This window comes from Podarcis tiliguerta, assembly GCF_965153285.1.
Source record: "Podarcis tiliguerta genome assembly, chromosome: 5".
Classification (NCBI taxonomy): domain Eukaryota; kingdom Metazoa; phylum Chordata; class Lepidosauria; order Squamata; family Lacertidae; genus Podarcis; species Podarcis tiliguerta.
Window position 1 is genome coordinate 83625852 of NC_139538.1, and position 19825 is coordinate 83645676.

General features: G+C 44.4%; 1 protein-coding gene across 8 annotated transcripts in view; it reads right to left on the reverse strand.

Annotated features, from left to right (window-relative positions):
- Positions 1-969: 969 nt before the first annotated feature.
- Positions 970-19825, reverse strand: part of ZSWIM8 (zinc finger SWIM-type containing 8) — a 58215-nt gene continuing 39359 nt past the window's right edge. For 2 of the 8 annotated variants that reach the window (XM_083440283.1, XM_083440279.1), the window contains 9 exons: positions 17026-17248; positions 15895-16184; positions 13121-13344; positions 10471-10953; positions 9631-9799; positions 7425-7598; positions 3744-3863; positions 2586-2764; positions 970-2022 (listed from right to left, as the gene is read on the reverse strand). In XM_083440283.1, the coding sequence (XP_083296409.1) occupies positions 1819-2022; positions 2586-2764; positions 3744-3863; positions 7425-7598; positions 9631-9799; positions 10471-10953; positions 13121-13344; positions 15895-16184; positions 17026-17248 (2066 nt within the window). In that variant the 3' untranslated portion in view covers positions 970-1818. Of the gene's footprint in view, positions 2023-2585; positions 2765-3743; positions 3864-7424; positions 7599-9630; positions 9830-10470; positions 10954-13120; positions 13345-15894; positions 16185-17025; positions 17249-19825 lie in introns of all 8 variants that reach the window. The other 6 variants (XM_083440284.1, XM_083440280.1, XM_083440282.1 and 3 more) reach the window with 3 other exon arrangements.

Below are 19825 nucleotides of genomic sequence, written 5' to 3' on the forward strand. Positions count from 1 at the left end.
TCAAAACAAATATTTGAAAAAATCTTTAGCAGATACCAACACCAGGACCTTATAGGGCAGAAACCCAGAGCAGAACCACCATTGGGGGGGGGGGGGGGCGGGTGGAAAGCACAATGTCAAACACAAGTGACAAAAACCTAGGGCTTCTTGATAAACCATAATTCAGTGGATCCAGCTAGCATTCACAGTATCTCCTAGAAGTGTTGCTGTTACAAAAATACAATTATTTCTCATAACCTATCAGTAAAAACAGCCTCCTTTATAGTGTAAGAATAGGAAGTATGCAACACCACACCAGGGTGGTTTTTTTTTGGGGGGGGGGAGGATAATACTTACTATCTTCTCCTTGCTTTACAGGGCCAGTAGCCAAACTTCTTTACTTGAAAAATTACCATAGTAGATAACAGTATCAAAGCTACTAATAGTGAAAGAAAGAATCAGAACTACCAGAGAGGGAAGCTGTCAGTAAACAACCTAGAATTTTGTGAGCATGCCTGTGTTAGAAATAGGATGCTTAAGGGAGAGAATCCTTGGTCTGATCCAATAGGGCTCTCTTAGGATTTTGATTTTACTATTTTTGTTAGTAATATTATTTACTGTATTCATCACTTTATACAAAAAATGCCCCCAAACAACTTAAGAAGGCAAATTGCAAATAGGTAAAGAACAATCAAAACGGGAAAGGAAAGGACAATGTTCAGGAATAATCCATCTGTGTTTAGGAGCAAGAGAGCCCAAACTCCTTTCTTCACATTCCAACCTGCCTTTCTCTAACCAGGTTAGCTCACTGCCTTATGTCTTACCGTCTTAAGTACTGTGTGTTAGCATGGTGAGCAGAATCGCAATGAAACTCTGGTGTATGTCAAAGACCATTCGTGTTACAAGGTAACAACCTCCTGCTGCAGGCAGTCTTAGGTTCCGTGTTTTATCGCATCCTCAGCATGATTAACAGAAGGGTGGAGAAGAGAATCAGTCTAAGAAAATGAGTGTTTTAATCAGGAAACTGAAACAAGGAATAAGAAATTGATTACAGGAGAGCTAACATCCCAGCCAAAGTAACATGACTGTACAACTCAGAACCACCATGGTTGGAACATCCTACAAAGCCTGATGACAAAAACTCTTTGGGGCCACAGTCCAAGCAGCAAAGAAACTGCAGTAGCCAGCTCAATACTGTTCTGGGGCCTTTTGCCCATCCAAACATGTAGGCAGTGCTGGCTGACGGAGCTCTTTCCGCTTCAGCCTGAGCTCCTCTGGGTAGTTGCTGCAAGAAGGAATGGTGACGGAGGAGCCCAGGTTGCGCAAAAAGAAAACTCTTGCCTCTCCTGGCCCTATGATGAATGAAATTTTTAGAACCTTATAGAAAGTAGTATACATATTTATAAATGCTAAAATAAATATTATAAAGGACAGGCTCCACCCTATGCCCTTAACATGCAGGCACGCGGGCACACACACACACACACACCCTCATTTAGAAAACTGCACAGGAAGGGGGCTGAAAGCATTGGCCAAGTATCAGCCAGCCAGACAACTCTCCCTCTTCCCCCCCCCAACCCCCGCAACTCTCACACAGAAAACACTCTCATACACACCCACGTACTTCCTTGCACTTGCAAAACTACTTTCTTGACTCCGCCTGCTGGGGAGAAGAAAACAAGGGAAGTGGAGCACAGTCACAGTTGCACGAAGAGGAATGCCTTGGTATAAATACATCAAATCAGTGGTTTCCAACAGCTAAAAAAAAAAAAAAAAAAGATCTGGTATGGAAGGGTGCCACGAACAGAACTCTAGCTAAAAGAAGCCACCCCCAAGCCATCATGGTGAAAAGGTGGTCATTTCCAAAGAGACCCTTTGCCACAAATCCTTAGTCTGCTTGCTGCGCTTCAGGTTCTGAAGGATGTCATTGAATTGCATCATGCCCATAGGGGTCAGGCAGAAGGCGCTTCTGGCGCTGCGAATGGCATTCACAAAGTCATCGTAGTCTGCCGGAGTGAGGTGGATCAGCCGGTGGTGGATGTACTTTAGGGGACACAAGGGGGAAATGATGTTCAGATACAGCCTTCCAAGGTAATAATGCATTTTCCATGTTCTACCTGATCACACTCCTCCCCTTTGGTGGCAGAAACGTCTTACATAATAGGTAGGTTGTGGAGGAAGTGAGAGGCTGGCCCAAGATCCCTCAACAACGTTGACTCAAGAGTCAAGGTTCAGCATTCTAGCTCTGCCCTACACTAGCTCTTATTTATTCTCCGAAAGGAGGAATGACAAACAGACTTTGAGGCCCAGGATCAACACAACGAAACAAAAGGCCGTCTAGACAATCAAGCAATACTGTAATAAAGACTTAATTCTCAGTTTTCTCAACACATACACTAAATGAGAAATGAAGAATCTCATTCTGCCAGCCTTTAAGGGGCATTAGGAGGTTATTCACCTACTATTAACCTACAAGTGCTTTGACTTAACAGCCTTCACGTTATCCAGGCAGGTATTTAGATGATGGTGTGGCTATGCTTTCTGGAGCAGCAATGAGCACCTAGGTGAAGCAAGCTTGACCCAATGGAAAGAAGGGGCATATGTACCTGTATGTATGCCTGCTGGCACCTCTGTACCAACTGGTGAAAGGCTGGTGTGCGCAGGTGATTGTGGACATGGGCAGGATTGAGCCTCTGCAGGGATTCCATGATGATCTCTTGCAGCACAAAAGGGCTCAGGACCCCCTTGGCTGCACCAAGACAGAATTGATGCACATAGTTGACACCTGCAGAAAAATAAAGGTGGATGCAGTCGAGTAGGAAGAACAGGCAAAGCATACTGAAAAACCAAGAGGACAACTACTTCTCCTTAGCAAGGGGCAGAGCACAGCATCTACAAATTAGCTGCAATGAGCCAGAGCACACATCAGACAAGGGAGAATCTGCCAGCCTTACTTACTCTTCACTTGCCAGCAATTAAAACAAAGTATTAAGTAATCTAGCTAATATAAGAGTAATCCACAAACACTGCTTTTCTTTTTATTGAACTTAGCAAATTTCTAAATTACACTTGGACTAATGCATGGGCCTTATCCACACGCCCAAAGGTGGTTTTTTTTGCTTCCCCACCCCTATGTATTTTTATGTTCTACTGCTCCTCCAGGTCTCTCACTCTGATATCATGATGCCAATAATTGTTTTGTTTTCTTAAAAAAACACCCCAGTCCGGCAATTTTTGTTTTTATAATAGAATTATTCGTACTTCCTGAAGTTACCTACTGTGATGCCAGAATGTTTTTATGGCCCATCAAAGATCCTCCCTTTTTAAAAAAGAATAAGAAAAAAAGGGGGGGATTACTTGTAGCCACTTTTATGGGGGTCCCATACCATAGGCCACACCTACTATGGTATGGGACCCCCATACAGCTGACCATGGGTCAATGCAGTCCTTGGCCCAAAAAAGGTTAGCCATCTCTGCAGTTCCTAAAAAACCCCTTTAAGCTGCTCAGTTTTGGTGTCATTTACATATCCATGCGATAGTCTTCTGTTAGGGATCAGAAGCTACAATATTTAGTGTGGTCTCTCTTTGCGAATTAATTTTATTTTCCACATTTTATCCAGTTCTGGAATCAATGCCACTGCTACAGTATGGGCAATCAGATGAAGATACACGAAAAGCAGAAGAGCTTGGCGGAAAATGTTGCCTTGGGACTAAGTGAACCTTTACTCACAGAAAAACAAGTGTTTTTCTGCCTTGGGCCTTACCTAATTTGGCAGCTAATCCCAGGAGCCATTTCACATCTTCTGTGTAGGGTGGGCTGCGTGAGAAGTTGTTGGGGTGGTCATTGTGAGCTCTGCGGCCAAGCATCTCCAGCGCTAACATTCCTGCAGGGAAGTGCAAATTCAAAATTTCAGACAACCAAGTTAAGCCCCACAAGACTTAAGAGGGGTAGTGCCCACCCATTCGCAACCATCTCATAGAAATGAGCTAGGAGATGGCAATTATGCCAAATGGTGTCTCTGCTTATCTTTGCAAGGTGGTAAAAAGGTTGACAACATTTGTAATCCCTGTGGATTTGGGAGAAGACGAAGCGACAGCTTGCAGAACGATCTGGAGCTGAGAAGCAGCGGGTGGGGGGAAGCATAAATGTACATCTTCCTCTGCTCTTTCAAAAGCAGCTTTAAAAAAAGCAAATAGAAAGCCAGCAGGCCTTTTTATTTTCATTTTTCATTTTGTATAAACACAGACATCAACATTCACCATTCAGTTATGCCCTCAGTTCCTATGCAAAACAACACTCTCCGAACAGGTCTGTGTTAGGCTTCCCCCTCTGCTCCTGTACTCTTTCATATCTGTGACAACAGCCAAAACAGGGAGACAATATTTCCAAGGGGACTCCATTGACACAAACACCTCCTCTACATCTTTCTGCCATAGAATGGATAAGGACACCAACCACAATATGGAGAGCAACTCAGGACAGTCTGGATTCTCCATATATAAGGAGTTTTGAAAATGCCCAGGTTTCCACTGGCAATCAATTTCAATATGGCCAACTGGGAATCCAACTGCAAGTAAATACAAACCTAGGCCAGAGTAGTATAGGGATACACTGTGACCAGGGCAAGCCAGAACATTTCAGGCTGGCCCCAAATTCTGGACATCTCACAAGCCCACCTCCCTGGGGGATACTTCCTAGACTAGTGTACCACAGTATTAAATGGTAAAGGATAACAACTTGCTCCATCCCAGATATATCTTATTCCCCAAGGATTTGGATGTCAGCCCAAAACCAGGACTGGAAGGCATGCCTTCACCTTCCCTTCAGAGCAAAAGGCAGAGAGCAACACACTCTACCCCAGCTGGACTCCCTTTCAAACTCAATTTAGGAGATTATGTGCTAGAGATAGGAAGCAAACTGTGCACTGCTTGTGAGCCTTGACAAGCGGAGGCTTTGAACGGCATTGAGGGAACACATGATGGATCTTCACCCCTGCTCCCTTTCCATTTCATTGTGTGTCTCCTTCTTCACACCCCAAGAACCCTACAGGTGTCTGTATAGTTTACTTAGGAGGGATACTTGGTTAAGGTTGAAGAATAATCAAGATAGCCCAGAAGGCTGTGTTAACATAGTAAAATTAAGAAATAAGTGACCGAGTCCCCCAATTAACATTCTTTGTTCCATATAAATATCCAGTGATCAATTCCTTTTCCTGTAATTACTATGATTTTATTAGACTGCAGTAGGCGGAGATGAAAAAGGAAGTATCGCTGGTTGGTTCATTTGTGTTTAAATTTTTATTTTTGCAAAAAGAGACAGCTTTACAAAAATCACTGAAACATGCAAACTCTTCGCATCCATTCACCTTCTAGTAGCCACTAGGAACTTTATTCCTCCTCCAATCCCCATTTTATATGACAGTGTACATTTTATTTTGTTCAGTGCCCCAAAATAACACCACATAGGCTGTTTTGGATCTCCACCCTCAGAACACAGTTAGAATTATGTTACATCCATTCTATAGGCTTTCCAAAAGGGGCCAACTTTGATTTCTAAGAAAGTGCAAGATAATCCATTTTGTAATCAATGCAGGACATTACAGTTAAACACCACTATCAGCCCTGAAAACCAAAGTTCTCAATAGCCTTGCAACACCAGCAGGGTGTGAACCATTCAATGTGACCAAGTCCTGGCAGTCACTCATAACCAATGCAGTCAAGGATGGGCATCTGGTATCAAGACCTTAAGAGATTTGAGGACTCATCACAAAGCAGAGGTTGAGGGGGGTTCCATCTCCCTCCTTGGAACAGTAATCAAAGCTTATCTTACACATGTCTTCTGCTCAGAACAGGTCATATTGAACAAGGTGGTTCACATGGTTGAGTCTTACAAGCCTGTGATTTCTAGCCCAGTTACCTCACACCATGACCATGGGCTTTGTTCCATTGACATCTGCAATAGTTTCTCCTCCCATTTCATGGGAGACCCAGTGCCAGTCCTGCAATGCAGCAGTGGGGCATTTGGTCTCCACTTCGGGCAGCAAAATAAGTTCAGCCAACAGTGGTGAGTCAGCCTGATCAAAGTCTGGTTTCTCGAGAATCAAGAACCTCTTCAAGACAGTAGCTCAACTGTGCTTGTCTGGCACAGCAAGGTACCAGAATGCTTATGAATGAGGTGCCAAAATTCAGATAAAGGCTGTACATGTGGTGCCCACAGGGCATAGGTCCATGAAAGACTCCCAACTGCACAAAACATGCCTGTTGAAAGCAGTCAGAAGGGCTTGCTCTGCTTTACCCCCAGAAACACTGGATAGCCCTTGGCTTTTTGTCACAGTCAGTGTCTCAGCATGGGCCATACTAATCATGAGGGACACAACGGAGGCAGATTATTATCACTATAATGAAGCAGAGAAGCTGCTGGCATCCTTGAGACTGATGTACCTGAGGGAGATCCTGAATGCACCCAACAGCTATACTTTCCTTGGGCCCAGGTGTAATGCCAAGCTGTCCAATTATATGACCAGATTCCTGAGCCTGATTGCCAAGAGCATGGGGTGGCGTTGCAGGGATCTTTAAGCTACTGGTTTCTACCATCCTCTCCTTGGCTCCTGGTATTGAGATAGCTTGATATTCCTAATGTGATCCTCAGAGGCCCTGGCACTTAGACCTGCTGATGCTGAAGCTGGCTTTCTTCCATGCCCAGTTTTCTACTGAACTCAAGCTCCCTGCCCTGCAATTATTTTACTTGGAAGGCAAGAGGAAGCAACTCAGGGCTCAAGTACTCTGAGCTCCAGAGGACACTAACCTCAAGGAGAACCTGAGTAGTTATAAACGTGTGACATGTTTTCTACAACATGGACTAGTTGTGCATTACGTGCCAGAGACTCAACTATACATAGGTAAAAGGGACTATCTCAGCTACCAAGCATCCATCCTCATACTCCATCTCTCTCTGAATCAATTTGAAGGCTCACTCCACACTAGATTCATAACATGCATCTTCCCCCGCCCCCAGCCTGGCAAAAAAAACAAAACAAACCCTCCTTATGTATGTATCTACTCACCAAGACCATTTTAACGTTCACCCCAATCCTATGAACCTCTCAGTATTGTAGAAATCTTTCTTCAAAGACTATTTCTGCCTCAGGACTGCTGACAGCTGGTGCACTCACATTACTGATTGGCACACTTCATCTCACTGTGATTCCATCCCCCAAACCCACTTACATTCCCTCAAAATATTCATGCACTGCAAGCTTCTGTGATCGGCTTGTAAGACTTGTGGCTATGCATTCCAGCCTAAACCAAACAACAGTCTAAAACCACTTCATCACGTGAGAATTAGTACACCTTCCCAATTAACCTTGGTACAATTTTCACATACAGAAGCCCTGTCCTGAATTGCAGGTGAGAGGGTTGCAAGAGCCACAATTAACTGTCCTTACCAACTCGGTAGGCAGAGTGGAGGTGATGCACGCCTTGATTGCCTGCAGGCTGGCTGTGTTGCTCATCCTCAGAAGGAAAGCCGCCTGTGACAAGGGAGCTGGGCTGAGAAGATAGACTCGTCAAGGAAGTCCCTTGAATCGCTGGGAATGTAGACCCTGCATGAACACTTCCTACTGGAGAAAACAAACAACAGTATAAAGGGGAGGGGGGGAATATTGGCATCAAACAGCTATAGCACTTCAGCCAACTACGCCCTGCCCCTAACTGTATCATATACCTGTGGGGTTAATATTAACTCTGGTAGTAGCATGGTAGACAGAGGAAACATAAGCAAGTAGACCCAGAAGTACATGTCCTAGAAAATCTAAAGAAGGCTCACTTGTTTGCCTTCTCTATGAGCAGGCTTTATAATGTAGTTCCCAAGAGCCAAATCTTATTACAGCATCGTGTCCCTTTGCAGACAATGGGAAGCCAGCAAGTAATGTATCAGAACAGTCTTTACATCAACAGTAGAATAATTGGGGAAGATGAAATAAGCGACACCAACTGTTTGGGGCCCTGGGACACAATTGGATTTTTATGGGAGTACTCTGCAGGCACTGATCCCTCTATTTCTCCCCACCCCACCAGACAGAAAACATGTGCACACTTGGACACACACGTAATGTCACTTTTCCAATGAGTCCTTCTAAGCAAAAGTTAGATCCAGCAGAACTGAAATAGATCGTCTTTAATTTGCATGATTTTACACAAGGCCCCTGAACAATCACAACTGAATTAAAGCTTATACTGGTAGACTACACAGTCAAAAATCTCAGAGCCAGTGCTTGCTAGTAACACAAAAACATTGATCCTCATGGATCTAGCATAGGTTGACGACAAATCACACAGGTGACCTATGATTTCAAGGTGGCTATGGAAAATTATGAGGGTCCATAAAGATCCATCCCTTAGATTCATATTTTTATACCATGGCAGCTTTAGAAAGTACAAGTGATTTTTATAGTTCAGTCGAGGTGATTTGATGAAGGGAGGCCCCCCCCCAAAAAAAAAATTCTGTGATTTCAATAGGATATTATATATTATATTATTATTATTATTATTATTATTATTATTATTATTATTTACTGCATTCACCTTGGCTACACATTTGCCTTCCCTCCCTGGCACTCCATTCTCTTGCTCCTGACTCCTGTGATGCCTCACTTCTTCCCTGCAGGCTACTCACATTTTCTTCTGCCCAGTCTCTCAGACTAATGCCCTTTCCCTCCTACCCTCTCAGTCACTCTGCTTGCCAATCAGCTGCTGATTCAAGCCTTGGAAAATATAGAACTGAAAGAGAACCACCCTTCCAACTTCTTCCTACAACTCCATGCACTTTGAGGGGGGCAGAAGCTAGCAGTCAGGGGACAGTAAGTGGGTGAAGGGGACACTGAGTCTACACCAAGAGACTTTCTTACAGGGGTCATTGCACCCACAGGCCAACCACCCCTTTCCTTAGATGTGCAATTTCATGACACAATCTTTGGAAACCTAGTAATAGCTATACCATGTCTGGTAGACCAACATCCCACCTGCTACAGACCACTGCAGGTCAATTTTAAGAAAGTCCCGCTTAAAGCTGTTTACTCCCAAGCCTGAGAAGTTTTAAGGATTATTCATGGAGGGCTCTTTCTCATTTGTAGCCTAAGGATTCTACCTAATAGTCGCTGTTTTCATAATTTTCATAATTTCCTAAGAGAATAAAGGGATTGTGCTGGCAGTATGTTTTCATTTTAAACATGGTGTATATGGTTGTTTTTCAAAGCATAAATGAAACCCTTAACAAATTTTTAAAATGTTGTATGCACCCAGAGATTGCATTGTAGAGGTGCAGAGACCAGTTGTCCCGCCCCCCTCAAGCGTGCAAGGAAACCTAACAGAAAAAGTCACTTGTGTTCATCTTGCCATCTTCCTTCCTCGTATGCTTCAGAACAATATGAAGGTTTATGACATCATGACTAGGGATTCCACTGAGGTCAATTTCCTCTTGCACATAGGTCAGACACCTACATGTCTCAGGGTTCACAGTAGAACAAAAATCACCCCTATTCCTGTGTCACAGTAGGTGAGCTCCATAAGCCTCAGCAAAACTAGAACCGCCATTCAGCTAGGATGCTACAGGAGCCAATTTCCCGCAAGACACAGCAAGACTGAAATACTCACTTGCTACATTGGAAGACAGAGACAGCCCGGTCTCAGCATGGTATGGATGCACAGCGATCTGCGTCATGGATGGGACAGGCACTCCCGGGAAGGACACTGCTGTAGCTGCCAAAGACGGGGTAGTGACCGAGTATGGGTACTGTGCTCCAATGAAAGCTGGGTGGACACCCTGCAAAGGAAGAGGACAGGGTAACCCTGCCTTGCGCCCAAAACACAAGGCAGGGTTTTTCAGGAGGGGCCTCCAAGCAACCCAACTATCTAGTACCGAAAACTCCATTTCCAACCCAACTCCTGAAAGCCTAGAACCCTCACCATGCTCACCGGGCCATTCTAAGCAAAATTCTTCCAAGAAGGAGGAATGTGACGGGAGACAAAATAGCCACTATGCCTATCTTAGGCATTCTCCCCACCCCCATAAACTTTTATGAGAAAATGTGAGATTTATCAGTAAATACTAACCATTTGTAAGTTAGTACAAATTTAATAATTCTGACACCAACAGGGAAAGCAACAATGAGATATATATCCACCAAAAATGCATCTTTATACAAAGATTCCGACTTTTGGTCCCTCTAACCCATTACTGCCCCTAACTAGAAGTGACTCTAAGGGCTTGGACAGGGGCTTTTTCCAGCTGCCATTTGCATGCACAGGGTCCCAGGTTTTGTCCTTGGCACATCCTAGTGCTGTGCTTTCACCCTTTTCGTTATGGTCCCACACTGAAACCAGCAAAACTAAATAATCCGGTTTGCCATCCTTCTATTCACCTAGGCCACAACGCTAGGGATGACAGAAAAAGATGTTCCCCCCGAGATGCTTACCCTACAAAAGATAACTTACTTGGGGATAAGCTGAGCCAGGAACAGGAAAGACCGCCGGGCGTGGCATGTGCTGGATAGGGTGCCCGATATACTGAGGATTGCAAGGGATGTGGGTCTGGAGTGTTGTATAAGGGTGCAGACCCTGGGTGTGCGCATGCGCCATTGCGGGCCCCGCCATGGTGTGCTGCTGGTAGATTGTCGACCCCACCGAAATGACAGGCACCACTGTTGCTGCTGCTGTCACCGCGGCCGCGACAGTCACCGTGGTGGGTTCTGACGTCACTCTGGTATCTGCCAGTCCACGCACCGCTTCGCAGGATGCCCGGGCTCCACTTGCACTGCAGCCTGTGGCTCCCTCTCTCTGAGCAAGAGTTCCACCAACAGTTTGTTCGTACAACCAGTACCACTGGTGAGCAACTTCAAACAGGACTTCAGGGTAAACGCCACCTCCTTTGGCTGCCTCCTCTACTGCCAAGCATGCCTTCTCCAGCATTAGATTATCCTGTAATGTTAGGAAAGGTACTGCTGATTTAAGGTGTTTTATACTGCCCTTTGCAATTTACAATTAAAGTGTAATTGCAATCAAGCTAATAGCTCTGAACCAAACAGTCAACCTTATAGAATTCTACCTAAAGAGCTTGGTAAAATAAAATAAAGAAGGCTCTGCCTGGGACAAAAACGGCATTAAGACAGGCATCAGCCAACCCTGTCTGGAAAGAGCATTCCATAAGTGTGATGCCACATCACAGGGCTTTTTCGGCTGTGGCTCCGATCTGGTGGAACACTCTGTCACAAGAAACTAGGGCCCTGCGGGACTTGACATCTTTTCGCAGGGTCTGCAAGACAGAGCTGTTCCACCAGGCCTTTGGCCAGGGCACAGCCTGACTCCCTCCTGCGGCAATCTTCGCGGAGCTCTGGCCCAATGGTTGCCATTGGTCTGAGTTGAATTAATTTTATAATGAATGATTTTAGAGTGTTGTGTTGTACTGTTGTACTGTTTTATTGTTGTTAACTGCCCTGAGCCCGGCTTCGGCTGGGGAGGGCGAGATATAAATAAAAATATTATTATTATTATTATTATTATTATTATTATTATTATTAAGAAGGGTCCCTCTTTGATAGCCACCCACATCTCTCCAGATGGCATCTGCAGGAGCATGGGTGTCTGCAGGGAGGAGTCGTATATCTTGGATCTCCAGCTTTTATTTAAAAACAAAACCCTCCAGTACTTGTAGAACCCAAGTTCTAAGGCAGAATGTGCATGAACTCTCCTGTGGGAAACTAACTTGCTCCTGCCTTTCAGTGTTTTTAGCCAATGAAAGCAACAAGTGTCATAGCTGTCTGATATTTAAGAAAGCAGACCTAACCAAGCAGACAAATAGAAGGGTAGAATGACATGCCCCATATATGTCTATATAGAAAGATCTGGTTCCTTTTTAAGTCTTTCCTGCTGGCCTTCAGGTATCTGGGATTTCACTGTAACTGTGAGTTGGTAAAAGGTAAGCAGGAGCAAAAAATAACAGCAAAGATGGAGGTTCATTTTTTCCCCTCTAATCTTATTTCAAAGAAACAAAAAACAAAAAAAACAGTGATTTCACCCCTGAGTTTGTAAACATTTTTTTTTTAAAAAAATCCCTGCCGGTGTCTATGCAGATAAATCTATCATTATTATACCCATGTGGCTAAGAGTGTGTTATTTATTTATTTGATTTAGTACAAAACATCACTAGATGGCTGACATACCAGCCCTGCAAGGTAACCCAATTATACCCATCTTGTTGGTATGTGAGTGTGTGAATGACAACCTTAAAGTGTAACCTAGTGTTTTATCCTAGAATGGGGATTTTTTTTGGGGGGGGGGCAAAATGTGGTGTGTGAAGTTGATTGTGGAAGCAGTGCAATGGCTGAAGTGGGTGCAGAGAGCCAATTGAAAGGACTAAGGTTTTTAGGTGTGAGTGGCAGTGGCAGTGTATGTCATCTGGGTGCCAAGTCAATAAGTCAATGAACAGCATCAAAAGCAACAGAGGGGTTAGACCTGTTCTGCTAATTTCTAAGAGGCCAGGTCTCTCCAGGTCTCATCCCCATTCAGTCAGCAGATCTACCAGAAATGGAAAACTAGCTCCCTGGTGCTAGTTATTTATATATGTATATCAATGTATTAGGAATATGCACTTTTCACCCTCCCCGAGAAAAATCCCTGCAGATGCCTATGCACAGGAGGCTGTTACAATAGCTAGGTGCATATGGCTGCATTATAAAGCAGAAAGACCTATATTGAAGTGTAAGGTCCATATTTCATTAACGGACAAATTCTAATACAGAAAATACTGGATGAGTGTAAGGAGAAAATATAAGGGCACCCATATAAAAAATGTAGTGGATCAAAATAAATTTATTTTACTTTGGAATACCACAAAATAACTTATAGTTGTGGAAGTTATTTAAGTTGTTCCTTTGGAGCTTTTGGAGATAAACTCCTGACTTTAAAAATCTAAAACATTTATCTTTCTAGCATTTTGGGGGTCCAGTTTTTTTATATAATTTTTTTTAAAGACCTCAGACAACACTAAATGCAAACACTAAAAGACTGCAACACTAAATGCAAAAAGAAGGAACAGACAAACCCAATTGCACCTGACAGCATCAACAGAGACCTCTGAACTGCTCACCTGCTCCTTGCACTGGACCAGGGCTCTCTGGATCTCGTTTGGGTTCAAGGCGTGGGCGTGTGGCAAGCAGCTCAATGCCAGCTCAGCGGCTGCTCGCACCATGTTGGAATCCCTAGCTCTGGAAGCCCTGTCAGCCAGGGACGCTACCTCCGGAGGGGTCAGGTGCCCATCCCAGCACTCCACCAGGATGTTCAAGGCTGCACTGCCAATCTCCATGGCTTGCCCTAGAAACCAGAGAAAAGAGGATGCACAACAAAGTATTCAGGTGCCTACAAGACTCAATACACGTATTTTGGCATAGGCTTTCATGGATGAGAGTGCAATATCCTGAATTGGCAGGTACACACATGGAGGTGGGGGTTGTAAGCACTACGGCTAGAGAGAAATGCAATGCAATAAACGCAGGCTGCAACAAATAAATTAAAGCTTAGATGTATATTAAGGTCACTACAGCAAGCACTCATAAAGCAGTGCTGATAATATAAATATCCTGGCATTGGTAAGCTAACCAAAAGAGACCCTTTCAGCAATAAACTCCTTATATAAAGGAGCCTCAATAGTCTGTAGGTGACTTCTGTTCTCGAGTTGTCAGGAGTCTGCCTCTGCAAAAAGAAAAACCCATTTGCAGTAGTGCAAGTGGTTCTACCTGAGCTCCCTTCTATCTTAGTTTTTCCCATCTATGATGCTTACCTTTATGCTACTAGTGGAAAAGCAAGCACTCTGCTAGATTTGAGTTTTGTAAGCTCTGTAAACAGAGTGAAACACAGATCTTAACACTATTAATAGGGGCAAATATTTATTTATGATGTGCAAAGTAAGTTACAATCTTTACCTTGTTTGCCTTTGCAGCTTCCCAGGTTCCCAACTTCATCAAATTTCCAAGTTTGCAACTGGGAAACTGAAAATGCGACTTGCCCAGACCATTGCTGGGATCTGAACTCAAAGGTCTCCCAAGTACTCAGCCAAACATCTACCTACTGAACCCTGGGCTCTGAATGTGGTGCCCCATAGGCGCAATGGCACCAATGAACGCCTCTCCAAACACCCATGAAACCTCTTCCCCCATTGCTTCCCTTCACCAGGAGTTGTCTTTTTCCTCCTGTTTGCAGTGATCTGAAGAGATCTGAGAGAGGAAGTGGGTGAAGCATTGCTCCTTTCTACTTCCTCTTACAAATTCTCTAGCTTGCTAGGCTGATCTTGCCACCCAAGCAAAAAGCAGAGCAACCTGGAGGGAAGACAGGAAAGCATTTTGAAAGGAAAAAGGAAGCGGCAAGATACCCGGCTGCTTCCCAGAGGCCACAGCAGACATTTTGTGACTGGCAAAGCTCTCCATGTCAGCAATTTTGTGGTGGCACCTACAAGCATTTGTGGAAACTCCATATGTGTGTCTCTGGGCACAGAAAGGTTGGAAGCTCCTGTGCTGGACCATCAAGGCTTCTAAACTCATATTTCATATTTCATTCTTACCTAGTTAAAGCCACATATGGATTTCTCTTGAGTGCTTATAACAAATACAAAGTTTGAAAGCTATTTTACACTTGGACACACTAGGGATCATGCTCCTATGTACAAAGACCCTCTTTCGAAATGCCAACAAGGGGAACAAAAGCAGGGAAGAGGAAGGGTGAAGGCAACACAATATAGTGATGTAAGAGAAACCCGTATCCTTGTGAGATTAAGCACTATATATATATATATATAATCAAGACAAAGTTAAACCTAAAAGAAAGTTGATGCACCCAAATTCAGGAAAGCCAGGATTAAATTGCCTTTTACTCCTGAGTTTCTTGGGATGGCTCTGGGCAAGCTGCATGTCTCTCTCTGGCTAATCAAGCCCACAGCAGATAAAATAATACATTTATATATAAAATCTATGAGTTCTGTTGTAGCGCTTGGAAACTTCCTTTCATGTGAGTGTCAAAAAGCAGAGGACACCGAAGACATTTGCTAAAGGGCTACAAATGTAACTCTTTTCAACAGAGGTGAGGAACCTCCAACCACTGGCCAAATTAGGTCTCGCATAGGTCCCAATTTGCCCCACAAGGCCATTCCCCCCCCCCCAAAACCCATGTTCACCTGCACCACACCTGACAGCATCAGTGATGTCAGTTGTGGGGAAGTTAGAGTAAAAGGTAAAGGTACCCCTGCCCGTACGGGCCAGTCGTGTCCGACTCTAGGGTTGTGCGCCCATCTCACTTAAGAGGCCGGGGGCCAGCGCTGTCCGGAGACACTTCCGGGTCACGTGGCCAGCGTGACGCTCTGGCAAGCCAGCACCAGCGCAGCACACGGAAACGCCGTTTACCTTCCCGCTATAAAGCGGTACCTATTTATCTACTTGCACTTAGGGGTGCTTTCGAACTGCTAGGTGGGCAGGAGCTGGGACCGAAGACGGGAGCTCACCCCACCGCGGGGATTCAAACCGCTGACCATGCGATCAGCAAGCCCTAGGTGCTGAGGTTTTACCCACAGCGCCACCCGCGTCCCTGGGGAAGTTAGAGACACAACTGCAAATGAGACACTGACTGGCTTAAAGTGCAGTCCTGATTGTTCTTTGGCAAGCAAGGCTTGGTGTCAATCAACAGCAATCAACTGTGGCAACCTGATCCCTTCTGGCACCATTATTCTATGGTCAAGCATTACCCAGAGGCTTCCCAAACTGTAAACTCAGCTATACAGATTGTGCTAGCAAATTTAGCCATGAGTTCTTAAAAGTTAGTAGCTAAGTAAGGTCACCCTCTGGGGAAGGATTCCTAAAAACCAAACCTGGTTCCTACCTGTAATCCAAGAGACGTGGGAGGAATAGGTTCGAGACAGCCAGTTGGGAGAGACAAAGTTGTGCAACCCCAGTGCATAGAGACCAATCTCGAAGGCGCAGAGGTGGAGGTTGCGATGAGGACCCTGGTGGCCGCCACTAGAGGATGGGTGGGTGAAAATGGAAGTACTGCTGTTTCCACCCGCCTTGATGAGAACTGTCTTGGCCAACTCAAAATAGAAATGTGCAGCTGCTTCCGAGGGCTGATTTGGGACATGAGGAGCATGGCTCTCTGGACGCCTGCCCTTATACCTGAAAGGAACGAAGTGAAATATGAATGAAGTGAACTTAAGACTAAACTTGCACACCCACCATAAAAAGGAAGCTCAGTTAAGGCATCATATTGTGGGTTTTCCAAAAGATAAAATGTTCAGACTTTGCAGACTCTCCAGAGAAGAAACTCTGCAAGAACTGGGCCACTACTGAGAATACTTCACTATCTGCTCTTGTCATATGACCCCAGTGATCAAAGGAGCACTCATTTAATTTATAATTTCAAAATGAGTGTGGCCAAAAAAGTAATAGTAAGTTCACTTGCTGAATTTCTAGGTCTATTTCTGCCTGGCTCTCCCTTTGAGACTCCCAACTTATTATTATATTACCCTTCATCCAAAGATCACAAGGCAGTTCTGAACATAAAAATACAAAACGAGAACACAAAATACATAATAAAACAAAAACAAAATGAAAACAGTAAGCCCCATCCCTCAAACACATTTAAAAGGCCATAGAATGTTAATCAGCCAAATGCCTAGTTGAAGAGGAACGTTTTCACCAGGGACCTAAATATATATGTAACAAAGGCCCCAGGTGAGCCTTCCTGGAGATCCCATCTCCATTCAGCCACCCCAGGAAAATATTTGAGGGGACCAAACCTCCCAAAGTTGGTGGGCATTGCTGCCCCCCCCAAACTTTTTTATTCACCTTGGACCCCCTGCACACAAAGATTATGATTGCAGGGTCTGGGTGAAAAGCCTGCTTGTGATATATTTTATTTTATTAAATATACTTCCCTTCATCCAACAATCTCATCCTTGGGAGGACCAAATACTGAAAAGATGCACAACTTTGGAAAACAGACAGCAGCCCTTACCTGCCGACCTCCACCGTCTTTGCACGTGCTCCTCCACTAGCTCTCCTGCTTCCACTGGAGGATGATGAGCCCAGGGAGTCGCTGGAAGAGCTACTGATGCTATCGCTGTCCTGCCCTCTGCCCCAGGAGGTGGCTGCCCATCCTCCCCGCAGAGGCCGCCTGCTGAGAGTTGGAGAACTGTCCGAGGTGGTTTCTGGAGCGCTGCTGTCAATGCTGGCCATTCCTGCAACGCCACAGTCAAAGGGCACAGCAGCAGGTGAGCAGGTCGGCAGTACACAAAACCACAGTTTTACAACAGGGAACATACTTCTCACCCCACCCCAAAAAACAAGCTGAAACATTTCAAGTAAGTCAGAACCTAGAGATGTAATCTGACCAGAAAAGCTAGAGAGCTGATATACCAAAATCTCAGAAGTCACTAATTCAAACTTATATGAGCACTGAACCTACTAGGTGAGGGATACTATCTTACTTTGCAGGTGTGTTGGGGATTACTGAAAATGTGGTAGAAGTGAGTATCTTTTCAGTAAGCCAGAACAAATCTTTAAAGCTTAAACAGCCTGGGCCATGTTAAGAACTGTTCTCTCCCTTTTGTCAGCTGAGATAATCTTCAGAGGCCCTTCGCCATCCCACCTTCAGAAATTAGGCAGGTGCCTACGTTGAGAGAGGACTTTTTTTTTTTAGTTGTACTTGGGCTCTGCAACTCTCCCTAGGCACATTCACCCAAAGAACTCATTCACCTTTAGGCAACAGGTGAAGCCTGACTTATTCTCATAGGCCTTGAACAGTATTTAGGTTCTTTTTACTGGTTTTAGCTTGTTCTTGGTTTGCTGCCCGCTTGCTGTCATATCTTTTGTAATTTCTACTGTTATTTGTATTTGATGTCCACCGTTTTTATATGGGTTTGCTTTCAAGCTGCCGTGGGGACACGCTACTTAAATCCACTTAATATTTAAATCTCCTAATATTTAAAAATCTGTAAGAAGAATACACAAAAGCAACACTAAAACTATGAAGCAGTATAATTAAAAAAAACAGTAAAGCAGCATGTTGGGTCAGGCAAAGCATGGATAAAAAGAAATGTCTTCACAAGGTGTCTGAAACAACTAATGGATGATGCTTCATGTATGGCTGAGGGAAGAGAATTCCACAGTGAGGGGGCAATAGCAGAAAATGCCCATTTTCAGGCCACAAGTAAAATTTCCTCAGATTATCTAAGTGAATTTACAGCAGCATGCTGAATTGGTCCTGCTTCATTCTGCCCTTCCTTGAATTTGGAGCAACAGACCACTGCCTTGGCTTATTGCAATATACCAGGGATGTCCAATCTACTGGTCGATCTCTGCGAGGTTTTGGTCGATCGCAGTCAATCGCTGGCCCCCTTCCGACCCAGTACCCTCGCCCTCCATTGTTGGAGAACGGAAGACGGAGTTTACAAACCGAGGCTGTCCCCCCCCCCCCCCCGCAATCCTTCTTTGACCCCAAAATAATGTAAAAACATTTCGCACCCCTCCCCCAAAGCTAAGCAAATTATGCTTCCCAAACCCCCTAAAATTGGGCTTTTCCCCACCCCAAAAAAGCTTTGACCTGAACCCCAATAAAAAACTTTGACCTGAACCCCAATAAAATGGGGGTAGATCACTGCCAGTATTTAATTCTGTGAGTAGATGGCAGTCTCTTGGAAGCTGACCACCCCTGCAATTTATGAAGCGATACTCATGGTTTATTTCTCCCAAACAAACCATGATCAGTAAGAGAAGAACAAACTTTGGCTTGCCATCATGGTTTGTTTAGAGAGAAACAAACCAAAAGTCCTGGTTTGCAGTCAAAGTAAGCCAGTGTTTATGCGTTGGCTGAATGGTGCAAACATCTGTCAAATCCAGCATTACATTTCCAGCAGCGGTCAGCCAGATGCCTCTGGTCACAAGGAGGAAATAAAAAGCAACAGGCATCTGCTGCTTTATTCTCACCGAAAAGTGAGGTATTCGGGTGGGGGAGTAGGGCTTAAGAAAGCCTATGTAGTTAAATGGAATCTTGAGTCTATGCCTGAATACCATTTGTACTGTGTGCAGTTCTGGGTGCCACATTTTAAGAAGGGTCTAGGCAAACTGCAACTGGTGCAGGGGAAGGCAGCAAGAATGGTGAGCAGCATGGAAAACAGGTTCTATGAGGAAGGTTGAAAAACTGGGTGCGCTTAGCCTGGAGAAGAGACGCCTGAGTGGGGACCATGATAGCACTCCCCAAATACACAGGAGAGGGCTATGACTAGATCTACTGGACTTAAGCAAGAGGAAGGTAGATGATGAAAAACTTCTTGATAGTTCAAGCAGTTCAAGAACAGAACCAGTTGCTGGGGAGGGGGTGAGAGAGACCAAAAATTCCCTGAGAGTCTTTAAGCAAAGGCAAGGATGCTCTAAGCTCAGGATTTCCTGCATCGAGGAGAGAGTTGGCCTAAAGGGCCACGATCAACTCTTATGTTCAGGTATATCCTGGCTCTGAATCTGCAGTTTCCATTTAAACATCATGTCTAATATTCTTAGGGAAAGTGTCTCACAAAGGCTTTGTTTAACCCCCTTTTAAAGCTATCTAAACCAGAGGCCATCTTTTAGCTCTATTATGCATTATATAATGTATACTTGATTTTGGCAGTCCTAAACTTACTTAAAATCATCTTCAAGGAATATGCCCAAGTTCTAGTGTTGAAAGAAGTCTACCTTCCACTTCCAGCCACTCATCATTTTATAAAACACTGTCACATCCCAACTACTTCCCCAATCCCACCTAAAAGACCGCCAACTTG